The 12,496-nt window shown below is 43.5% G+C and overlaps 1 protein-coding gene across 1 annotated transcript in view; it reads left to right on the top strand.

Moving 5' to 3' along the window:
* LOC111977608 (polypeptide N-acetylgalactosaminyltransferase 2-like) overlaps positions 1–12,159 on the top strand; it is a 121,233-nt gene extending 109,074 nt beyond the window's left edge. Inside the window, 7 exon segments of the mRNA XM_024007112.2 lie at positions 5,736–5,839; positions 6,101–6,227; positions 7,257–7,349; positions 7,650–7,733; positions 7,910–8,036; positions 8,502–8,621; positions 8,940–12,159. Of these exon segments, the coding sequence (XP_023862880.1) occupies positions 5,736–5,839; positions 6,101–6,227; positions 7,257–7,349; positions 7,650–7,733; positions 7,910–8,036; positions 8,502–8,621; positions 8,940–9,095 (811 nt within the window). The 3' untranslated portion in view covers positions 9,096–12,159.
* Positions 12,160–12,496: the final 337 nt, after the last annotated feature.

A 12,496-nucleotide genomic window follows, 5' to 3' on the forward strand; every position in this document is an offset into this window, starting at 1 on the left:
AACCAAATGTCAGATGCATTCTCTCAGTAAACYTATTGGTAACCAACAGAGGGCAGCATTTAATCAATATCCAAAGGCTAGAATTAGAATATGGCTCTTAGAATATTGCCTATAATGCATCTTGTTCCTCTTCACAAGGTGATGGGAATTAACCCGAAGGGTGACTCAAGTTATTTTTTTATTGTAATTGGCATTTGAAAATATGTAATTTGTTTGTGACATGTTTAGAGAAAACAATAGGATAAGCTGTTCTGGTTAAATGGTCTTCTAGATCTGCTTTAGTATCCATGCATTATCCATGACCCTGTAGACCAGACCTTGTTAGATCCATGTCCCTGTAGACCAGACCTTGTTTGATCCATGTCCCTGTAGACCAGACCTTGTTAGATCCATGTCCCTGTAGATCAGACCTTGTTAGATCCATGTCCCTGTTGGGCTGGGCGAAATGGCCAAAATATTATGTCATTGTATTTAAAAAGAATTGGATGGTATTTTTAGTTTTTGAATAATAAAAGTTCTACATTTTCTTTATGAGTAGTGAGTGATCCTAGGGTGGCAACACATACAGTTGAAGTCGAAAGTTTACATACACCTTAACAAAATACATTTAAACTCAGTTTTTCACAATTCCTGACATTTAATCCTAGTAAAAATTCCCTCCCTTAGGTCAGTTAGGATCACCACTTTATTTTAAGAATGTGAAATGTCAGAATAATAGTAGAGTGATTTATTTCAGCTTTTATTTCTTTCATCACATTCCCAGTGGGTCAGAAGTTTACATAAACTCAATTAGTATTTGGTAGCATTTCCTTTAAATTGTTTAACTTGGGCCAAACGTTTCGGGTAGCCTTCCACAAGCTTCCCACAAAAAGTTGGGTGAATTTTGGCCCATTCCTCCTGACAGAGCTGGTGTAACTGAGTCAGGTTTGTTGGCCTCCTTGCATGCACATGCTTTTTCAGTTCTGCCCACAAATGTTCTATAGGACTGAGGTCAGGGCTTTGTGATGGCCACTCCAATACCTTGACTTTGTTGTCCTTAAGCCATTTTGCCACACCATTGGAAGTATGCTTGGGGTCATTGTCCATTTGGAAGACCCATTTGCGACCAAGCTTGAASTTCCTGACTGATGTCTTGAGATGTTGCTTCAATATCCACATAATTCTCCTTCCTCATGACGCCAACTATTTTGTGAAGTGCACCAGTCTCTCCTGCAGCAAAGTACCCCCACAACATGATTCTGCCACCCCCATGCTTCACGGTTGGGATGGTGTTCTTCAGCTTGCAAGCGTTCCCCTTTTTCCTCCAAACATAACGATGGTCATTATGGCCAAACAGTTCTATTTTCGTTTAATCAGACCAGGGGACCTTTCTCCGAAAAGTACGATCTTTGTCCCCATGTGCAGTTGCAAACGATAGTCTGGCTTTTTTATGGTGGTTTTGGAGCAGTGGCTTCTTCCTTGCTGAGCAGCCTTTCAGGTTATGTCGATATAGGACTCGTTTTACTGGGGATATAGATACTTTTGTACCTGTTTCCTCCAGCATCTTCACAAGGTCCTTTGCTGCTGTTATGGGATTGGTCCCATGGTGTTTATACTTGTGTACTATTGTTTGTACAGATGAACGTGGTACCTTCAGGCGTTTAGAAATTGCTCCCAAGGATGAACCAAAGTTGTGGAGGTCTACAATTCTTGGCTGATTTCTTTTGATTTTCCCATGATGTCCCATGAGGCCTTGAAATACATCCACAGGTACACCTCCAATAGGCTAATTGACATCATTTGAGTCAAAGTGAAGCTTCTAAAGCCATGACTTCATTTCCACACTGCCACGTAGGGCTGCACGATATGGGCAAATAATATAGGACTTATTTTTAACCAAATGTTGCAATTGCGATTTGACTTGCAAATTAAAGCAAAATTGTTGGAATCYTGGAAATATGACTATTCTAATTCTATAGTTAGATTATAATAGTGGGCACTTTGAATACAGTGTTGTTTGAGATGACAACAAATTAAAATGCCAGGGAGGAGTTATTGTGACAAGGTAGGAACTAAAGTGTTGATAAGTGTTTCCTAGGGGACCCTATAAGCTTTGGGTACATTTCATGTTTTCTCTTAGCTACTTCATGTAGCTAACATATTGTTGCTTTGCATATTCCTCTTTGATTTAGAAGATAATGTTGCACAAACAACATGCTGATTTAGGTCTACACCATCACTGGTATTAACTAGCTACATTTGCACTTACTCAGTACATTTATTAGCGTCTAACAAGATTTAGGGCAACTTGCTAAGAAATGACAAACTAGCTGTTTGCTGATGTAAGAAACACAAACTAATAGTCTCCTTATAGAACGCTAGTGGATTTATATTAAGAAGCAAAGTGAAAACAGCATTGTTGTCGTCAACATTGTTGKKTGTGCTGCATTGACCATGCAGACCAGTGATGGGTCGTTTGCAAACGAGCCAGCTCTTGTYGGTGAACGTTGGGAGCCGGCTCGCATATCAGAAGAGCCGAATCTATTTATAAAAAATTAAGATATGAATAATCAAAAGATTTAAATGAATAGAATTAACCAATTCAAATAAGGGAAAAAAAGAATATAGGCCTAAATGCTCAAGCGCACACATTCGTTCTGATTGTCTGCTCAGACTAACAGCCTCACCTGTTMTTCCTGTTGATCAGACACGCAGTGTCAACCAATGAACCAAAGACGCATGAGGGAGGGCCGAGCCTACTCACACAGTCACACACTTAGCAGCCGATGAGAGGGAGGAAGGACAGCTGTGAAAACAGCTGAAAATGAGTCGAAAGCACAGTAACATTTGGATGCATTTTAATAATGTAGACAGAGTTAGAGCACAGTGTAGAATTTGCTAAAACAAAATCTAATCTAAAGCCGGTTCTARGCACAACCTACACCGGCATATGCGAACTGCACCCAACTGTGAAGCTAGCTGTAGTGGAGCTTCGAGAAACTAGTGGGCCTGCTAGTGATAGTGGTGGAGCCAGCACCTCCACACGTGGAGATGTATCCACTCAGTCAAGTAGGCCTACCCCGCCACCCACAGCAACGCAGTGTTATATGGACCAGTTTATGCCAAAGTCTATGTCTGTAGCAAAACAAGGCCAAATTGATATTGCATTGATTAAAATGATTGCCACCGATTTCCAGACATTTTTRTGTCGTGGAGGACAGAGGTTTTAGAAATTATAGCAATAGTCTAAATTCAATGTACACAATTCCAAGCAGGAAAACTCTTTCAAAATCACTTATTCCACAACTGTACGAAAGCACACAATGCTCACAGTGCGGGAAAGAGTCCAAAAAGCTACTGCAGTTTGCCTTACCACTGACTGTTGGACATCAAGGGTAACCACTTCTTACATGTCGGTTACATGTCACTTCATTGAAGATTTTTTGATGTCTAGCGGTCGTCTGGACTTCGAGTTCAGCGACAGACACACCTCAGAGAACTTGGCAGAGGAACTGTTGAGAGTGGCCAGAGAATGGCAAATAGATGGAAAAGTGGTCTGTTGTGTTAGCGACAATGCAGCTAACATAACCAAAGCCATGAAAATGTTTAAATGGACCCATCATCCATGTCTTGCCCACACAATCAACCTGATTGTAAGAGATGCTCTGAAGGTGATGAAGCCCACTGTGGACAAAGTGAAAGCAGCTGTGGAATACTTCCACAGGAGCACAGTAGGTGCTGAAAAACTAAAGTCTACGCAACAACAGATGGGGATGCCTGAGCTGAGGCCTAAACAAGACTGCACTACAAGGTGGAATTCAACATTTTATATGTTGAAGCGGTTTCTTGAGTCAAAGGATGCCARCATCTCTACCCTGGCCATTGTCAATGCAGCTGTTGATGCTCTAACCCAAGAGGAATGGGAGGTGTGCAGAGTCCTGAGCAAGTCACTGTGGAGAGAAGTGGAGTAAGCAGTTATTACTACATCAATATTTAATCCAGTATTGTAAATGTATATGAGCAGTAGATGCGAATGTAGTATCAGTAGACAAAACATGAACCTGAACTAATTAGTTGCTGTGATACTCCTGATGTAAAATGATACTCCTGTGTAAGGGTCTGCAGTGAATCACAGCCAGCCGCCAGAGAAAAGCAAATGTAACCACAGGACATGTGACAGAGTTGGACACCCTATATTCATCAATGGACAGAAAGTTCCACAGAATGGAATATAATCACATGCTATCAGAAACCGCTGCACTTGACCCCAGGTTTAAGAAGTTAGCCTTCAGTGATGCCAGAGCGATTGATGAGGCTCTTCAAAGAATAACCTCAGCAGCAGGGAGGGACAGCCCCAGCAGTCAGCTGGCTCAGGCACCAGGGCAACAGGAAGAAGAGGGATCAGATGGAGCAGAAGCACCAGCAGTAGTGCCACAAACGTCTGCTGTTTGGATGCTGTTTGACGAGAGAGCAACTGGGATGCAGCAGGAAGGAATTCCTCAGCAGATGCCATAATGGAGATCCGATCCTATTTGGAGGAGTCCATCCTCCAAAGATCTGCAGATCCTCTGAGCTGGTGGGAGAACAAGGCCTCTGTCTACCCACGGTTTACTAAAGTCATGACAGGGAGACTCTGCATAGTGGCCACATCCGGTCTTCTCTAAAACGGGACAAATAGTTACTGGAAGAAGAAACCGCATCAGCACCTCAAGTGAGGCAGCTTGTATTTCTGAATGCAAATCTCTCATAAAAGCAAAATATGGTCAGCGTTGCTGTGTGCTGCTGGTTATAACATGGCAATAAAGAAGAGCGAGAAAAGAGGGACCAGTTTAATGTTTTAAGTTGGATGCTGCAGTTTGGCACATTGTTATTTATTTTTCTTTGACATGGTGCAATATTCTATTATGCTGTTCAGATTGTATTCYTTTTGAATGGTCAGATTTATATGCACTTTGTTTATATACATTAAAAAGTTATACTTTAAATGCAAATGTTTAATAGCATTCTTTTTCATAACAAACCAATGCATGATTTAATTTCATTAGAATTAGTTTTAACACCAATCATAGTCAAACTATCTCAAACTGTTTGACTTGAAAAAATACAAAACATATTTTTTTAAAGAGGCGTTTGGGAGCCAAAAGAGCTGGCTATTTTTGTTCAACAGGCTTTTGTCCAAGACGCTCATTGATGTTTTTCTTCCTTTCGAAAACAAAATGGCCTCTGAGGAAAAGTGAAGTGTTGTATTATTCCATCCAAACAGCCAGGGGGCCGGACATCACAGCTCTCTGCCGCTGCCGGGTTACAGGGCCAGCCTCCCTGCCGCTGCCGGGTTACAGGGCCAGCCTGCCTGGCGCTGCCGGGTTACAGGGCCAGCTCCCTGCCGCTGCCGGTTACAGGGCCAGCCTCCCTTGCCCCTGCCGGTTACAGGGCCAACCTCCCTGCCGCTGCCGGGTTACAGGGCCAACCTCCCTGCCCTGCCGGTTACAGGGCCAACCTCCCTGCCGCTGCCGGGTTACAGGGCCAGCCTCCCTGCCGCTGCCGGGTTACAGGGCCAACCTCCCTGCCGCTGCCGGGTTACAGGGCCAACCTCCCTGCCGCTGCCGGGTTACAGGGCCAGCCTCCCTGCCGCTGCCGGGTTACAGGGCTCCGGGTATCACATGCAGATGAGAGGACTGTAGGAGAGCTGGACTTGGCAGAACAGTCTCTGGTTTGTCTACTAACCCTAGCTACTTTCTGTCATACCCCTTTCTCAGGACTCCCATGATCGCCGGCGGCCTCTTTGTCATGGACAAGGACTACTTTGAGTTGCTGGGGAAGTACGACATGATGATGGATGTGTGGGGTGGAGAGAATCTAGGTAAGTGGACACAGAACACTAGGAAAGCTTGAGCTTGTTTGTCATTGTGTGGGAATGGGAGAGGGAGTGGGATGCTTTTTTTGGATTGGTTTACGATGTCTATATGTCAATATTATATGACACCATTTTCTGATTGAAATCGTATTGACATTGAAGGTGCCAACTGTGGGAAGTTCTAGCATATTGAATTGTCACTGTAAAACATTACCCTAAACCGTTATATTAATGTGTGTGTTTTGTATTTGTCTTTGGACATTGCAGAGATCTCTTTCCGCGTGTGGCAGTGTGGCGGCAGTCTAGAGATCATTCCCTGCAGTAGAGTGGGCCACGTCTTCAGGAAGCAGCACCCATATACCTTCCCTGGGGGAAGTGGCACTGTGTTTGCTAGGTGACTATTGATTGTACCTGTGACGTGAGGTAGACTTGGCTAAAGTCTGCCTTCATGTGGTCCACAGGGGACTAACCTCTTCTACATACGGGCACTGTGGACTAACCTCTTCTACATACTGGCACTGTGGACTAACCTCTTCTACATACTGTCACTGTGGACTAACCTCTTCTACATACTGGCTCTGTGGACTAACCTCTTCTACATACTGTCACTGTGGACTAACCTCTTCTACATACTGGCACTGTGGACTAACATCTTCTACACACTGGCACATAACCAACCAGCGGGAGTGTACATTAGAGTTTGAAATGAGAGCCATAAAAAATGGCAACTGTACAGACTAACTGGCAATTGAGTTTACTCACTAACCCTACAGTAACTTTACCCACATTTTACCCTTAACTTTACCTTTCTTAAAGACCCAATGAAATCCAAGCTGAGGCATTGAGATGAATACCTGCTAGTAGCCTGTAGGGAAGGGCTGTTTCATTCCTCTGAAATTCACATCCTAATACTGCTGTTCAAAGTCTAGCTTAGCTGCAGTCATTAAAATTGAGGCTCAATCAGAACAGAAGCCTCAGCTCTGCTCTCGTCTTGGCTTCACCCCTGCAGTGTCAACACTGTTTCGCATCTGGGTGATTCATCAATGAGATGAGAGAAAGCGACCACTCCCTCACTGCCAGTCTGTCACATAGCACTGAAAACCCCACAGATTGCCAAGTCTTAGGATGTGTGCTCATAACTCAAAATAGCTTCGAGGACTGTCACTCTCCTCCTGTGTTTTCTGAAGCTTGAACCGCCTCCTCACTCTTGCCCTGTTCATATTTTAACAGACATCCATCCTTCTATTGAATAAATAACACATGTGATCAATTGAATCTATAACATTGCCTATAGTTTTTAGGCTACTGCACTGAAATGATTACATTATTTCAGATCAGTGATTATTTCAAGGACTGGAAGAAGGAACAGGAAGAATGCATTTTTTAAAGTATTCTAGCATGGTGTGTATCGGTCTGTCCACAGGAACACAAGGCGAGCAGCAGAGGTGTGGATGGATGAGTTTAAGAACTTTTACTACGCCGCTGTGCCCTCGGCCCGAAACGTGCCCTACGGCAAGTAAGTATCCTTTCAGACGCCCTTCTTCCTGTGCCCTACGGCAAGTAAGTATTGTTTCAGACACACTTCTTCCAAGATGGCATCACAGATGGCCCTGCTGTCCTTGTATAGAATAACAAAAGACATTTCCCCTTTTCTGACACCTCCAGAAGGTCAGATGGTACACCCTGAGCTGAGTTCTAATATCATGTACTCTGTGCTTTGATTTAGTGATCTCAGTTGCCTCCAGATGTCATGCTGCTGTCTGTCTCTCTGAGATGGCTGGTAGTTAGATGAGTCATGGTTTTATCTGTCTGGCAGCATTCAGAGCAGGATGGAGATGAAGAAGAGGCTTGGCTGCCAGCCATTCAAGTGGTACTTGGAGAATGTGTACCCTGAGCTGCGGTAAGTAGAGAGACCACACCGCCACAGTGGTCCAGCAATATATAGGCGGAACAGACTTTTGGGGCCTTTGTATTCCACTTGGAAATTAAACTCGGGGAAAGACTTTGGTGGTGGCATATACTCACGTCTTGTGATTTGACATCCCCTTGACTTGTGCTGTTTGTCTGGCCCTTCAGGGTCCCTGACCATCAGGACATTGCCTTCGGAGCTCTGCAGCAGGGAGGGAACTGCTTAGACACGCTGGGACACTTTGCAGACGGAGTGGTGGGGGTCTATGAATGCCACAATGCTGGGGGAAATCAGGTACCATTCAGGGCTCAGGTACTGCTCAGATCCATTACACATAACCAAGCTGTGCACTGGGCTGGGTAACACACTGAGGTGGGTTTACTTTTGGTCAGGTTCTGGACTGGACAGTCCACTATCAGTTTCTGGACTGGACAGTCCACTATCAGGTGCTGGACTGGACAGTCCACTATCAGGTGCTGGACTGGACAGTCAAATATTGCTTTGATTGGGAGTCTCCGATTCATACTGATGAAATCCATTTTAATGTCCCACTTCCCACAACATATTGATTATATTACTGCGCTGGAGGAGGGGATTATGGGAGAGTCAAGGCCCTGTTGGTCTATATAGGTGTGATTTACAACAGACAACATGCAAACACCGCATATTCACACTTGACAAAGACACACACATTACAAATAGATCTACATAATCATTGAGGAGTACCTAAACTGACTGTCTCCCTCTCTTTCTCCTCAGGAATGGGCGCTGACCAAGGACAAGTCAGTGAAGCACATGGACCTGTGTCTGACGGTGGTGGATCGCACCGCAGGCTCACAAATCAAAATGCAGGGCTGCAGGGAAAACGACAGCAGACAGGTGAGCGAGCCGAGTCATGCACCAAGGATCAGATCGATCAGAAAGCACTAGTAGTAAATGAGAGACTGACAGCAGTCCGGCTGTTAGAATGGAATTAGAACATTCATTTAGTGGATTATGATGCTTTTCTGGATTGGGATGATCCCTTTGGATTTGCACCATAAACTCACTATCAATAGAAACCATTAATGGTGATCATAGGTTTATTGGGTTTTTGGTTAATGAACCTCACATGACATAAAAACCTGTGACTGATTTGTGGACCCTTGTTTCCTCCCTCTCCCAACCCCTCCCTGACCCCACCTCGTGTGTCTCCAGAAATGGGAGCAAATTGAGAGCAACTCCAAGCTGCGGCACGTGGGCAGCAACCTGTGCCTGGACAGCCGCAGCGCACGTAATGGGGGGCTGACAGTGGAGGTGTGCAGCCCCAACCTCAACCAGCAGTGGAAGTTCACCCTCAACCTCCAGCCCTAGAGAGAGCGAGATGGACAGACAAACACAGAGAGTGTATCCCCCACCAGCACCACATCCTCTCCTCCCCGGAGCCAAACAGACTAGAGCCACCCATTACCAACACACACAGACGGACGGACAGACTGAGTTCCCCGGAGGGGCCACAACACACAGAGGGAAGCAGGATATTGAAACTACAGACTACCAAGTGGGATGATGATGATTTTAATGTTGATGATGATTTTAATGTTGGTGGTGGTGATGATGATGATAATGCTTTCCCTCCAACTATATACCTCAGCGTTTCATCTTTAGTCCCGCTCTTTGGAATGTGACAAAGTAATTTTTCTTATTACAGGTGAAAGGAACTTTCTGGATGTTTTTTATTTTGTGCGTGTCCTTTGTTCTCTCTTTCCACTGAAGTTCTGAAATGGATAAGACTATTAATTAGTAGTTTTTCTCTCTCAAGTAATCTGTCTTTGTTGAATGTAAAAGACATATTCTACAGAGGTTCCCTGACTAGACAGACTGGCCAGGAAGAAAGCGGATGGTCTCAGCTGGTTTTGGCCCCTTAAAGTCCTGCTGGTAGAAGGGAAATGACTCTATGCACTGTTCCTCTCGTTCACTCAAACGCCTCTCTCCTGATTGGTGGACTGCTCTGCCAGAGTTGAAAAGAGATTAAGAAAATTAACAATTGACAGAGTTTTCATTCTGCTCCTGTCACGCGTGTTGTAAGAAGGTACGTCGTCCGATCAGAAGGGTTCTCTTCGCAGGCCTCTCATGGATACTGGTGGGACCAGGAGTTGTCCAGGGTGTGGATGTATCGCTGCTGAATCGTCACAGATTGTAGCACTGGCTGCTACGGCTCCTCAGTGTTTGTCCCCTTTGTACATCACAATTGAATGGAACCCCCCCCCCCCCAAAAAAAAAGTTATATATATATTCATTATGTTTTTCTTTGCAAAAGCAGTAGTGTCCAAGTTTATTGTAGTTTTATTTTATTTCTAGCAGACATTGAAAAATGTGTTTTGTGTTCAATTATACTGTAGAATAATCAACTGAGTAACACAGTAAATTGGACAGATATTTCTTTGTACTATTGTTGCGTTCTGACTTCTCTTGTGAGTAAAACATATCTACTTACTTTCTAAAAAAACTAAAATGTTCTCCTTTTCAGTGTCGGTGTTACCGTTGTAACTACCCTGTCATAACCTCATCCAAATCAGTATTGGTGAAGAGTGTATTACAGGGTAATGTTGGAACCATCATTTCCATTCTCAGAAGTCTACAAGTGTTGTCGCACACAGTGTATGTATTTGTGATTTTATAAAATGCCACTTGTTCAGCGCTAAGTGACAGACAGCAGGTACACGGCGAGGCCTTGCTGCATGTTATACTTCTACGTCTTTTCTCCTACAGTTTCTTTTTCTCTCCATTTGTTTCTCGACATTACTCGCATGCTTTGTGAATGATGTCTTTGCCTTTTTTCATATCCATCCCATTTAAAAGAGAATGTGTCTGTGTGCTAGTGAACAGCTTTCAACAGGTTTCTTGAAGGAGGGCAGGTCATTCGGCAATAGTTAACTGCACTCACCAGGGAGAAAAGCAATAAGATGTTCCTATTTCAGTGTAATTGTTGTGCATTTAGCATCTGCTTCGGGACCATTCTGATTGGGTTTCTACATGTAGCTTGTGATATGTGGTACTTTAAACGTTACTGTTTGTTTCTGAGGGGCAGCAGAACCCACCTTTAATGTGATGGCCAAAGGAGCCTATAACGACTTATGAAAGCAACAATTAATCCATTGACGTGACATTGTTTTTGTCTCGTGGGGGTTCCCCCGATATCAATGGAGATTAATTTATTCTAGAATAGCAAATTACTTATTATTTAGTAATATTTGCTTTCTGTATTTTGTAAGCCCTCATTATATATGCACATATTTACCATAAGCAATCTGTGTAAGTCCTACACATCAATCCCTGTGTGTTCTACACCATTCTGGTCAAACTTCCTGATACAAAAGGAATCTCCAACCATCAGTACAGAAATGAGCATCACAGCATATGCAGCAGTCCCTATCTGACGCTTGTGTAAAAGGTATTGCATTTAAAAAATGCCAAAGAGAGGTGTCCCACAGTAAGAGAGGAGGTGTCCCACAGTAAGAGAGGAGGTGTCCCACAGTAAGAGAGGAGGTGTCCCACAGTAAGAGAGGAGGTGTCCCACAGTAAGAGACGAGGTGTCCCACAGTAAGAGACGAGGTGTCCCACAGTAAGAGACGAGGTGTCCCACAGTAAGAGAGGAGGTGTCCCACAGTAAGAGAGGAAACAGACCATAATATTTTATCTGCAGTTCAGAATGTGAGATCCGTGTGAGAGCAGGACTATGAAATCATGATGTTGGGGGTTGTAACCTCCCGTGTGAGATGAGTTGACAAGTTTCACATGGTAAGAGCTTTGTCTGCTATCACGTACGTCACTGTTGAAATTGAAACAATTCCAATGTGAAATTCAGATGGCCTACAGTACTAAAAGGGATTGCTCGGGTGAACATTGTCTACATGGTGGCAAAGGTTGTTCAAGTATTGAATCAAGCCTTTTTTGTAAGATTTGTGTGAAAATGACAAGTTTGCTGTTCACTTTAGGAAGAAAAAAAAGAATCCTAGCATTACAGCCACATTTAAATTGGATGAAATGTTTACATAGCACAATGTGCCAAAGTAATTTACTTATTTGATTTACATTGTCAATACAAGGTGAAGGACGTGCCATTTGACGGATAATAAACCAAATCAAGAAAATAGTAATTTGGGACATCAAATATGATTTGTTCCTTTGATAAAACAGTTTGCTGTAGGATTGTGTAGATTACGATTCAAATCACAGGGGAGGCAGCATGGGGGTAACCAATGTAAAAGTGTATGTTTGTATATACACTACGTTGATCTACTGTACAGTATGAACAAGCAACACCAGTGAGTGGATCTACTCTACAACGCTTGGAATTGTTCATGTTTTATAGTTATGGCAAAACTTTTACTTTAAATGAGGAAAAATGTACTTAAATAAATGCATTTATAAGAGATGTGGCCTTTCTTTACATTCCTTGAAGACTTTAATTAGCAATGAGAAATAAGGTTTGGAAGCCAGAGTTTTGTTGATGGCTGTAACTAAATCATTCAGTCAGTTTTCCTGGCCTGCTTGCTCTCATTGCTATGCAGAGTCCTCCTAGTGGGAAAACAGGACAGTATTGTCATGGAAACAGCCTCTAACAAAGATCCAGCCCTGGCTGTTCTCCAGTGTCTCCAATTTRCACTCAGATGTCCACAATTTGCTCTCTCATATTAGGGGTTCTCAAACCTCTCCTCGGGGACCCCCATCTGTTCCATATCAGAGCTAGCACACCAGTCAACTAATTCTCA

This window comes from Salvelinus sp. IW2-2015, linkage group LG18 (assembly GCF_002910315.2).
Source record: "Salvelinus sp. IW2-2015 linkage group LG18, ASM291031v2, whole genome shotgun sequence".
In the NCBI taxonomy this organism is placed as follows: Eukaryota; Metazoa; Chordata; class Actinopteri; order Salmoniformes; family Salmonidae; genus Salvelinus; species Salvelinus sp. IW2-2015.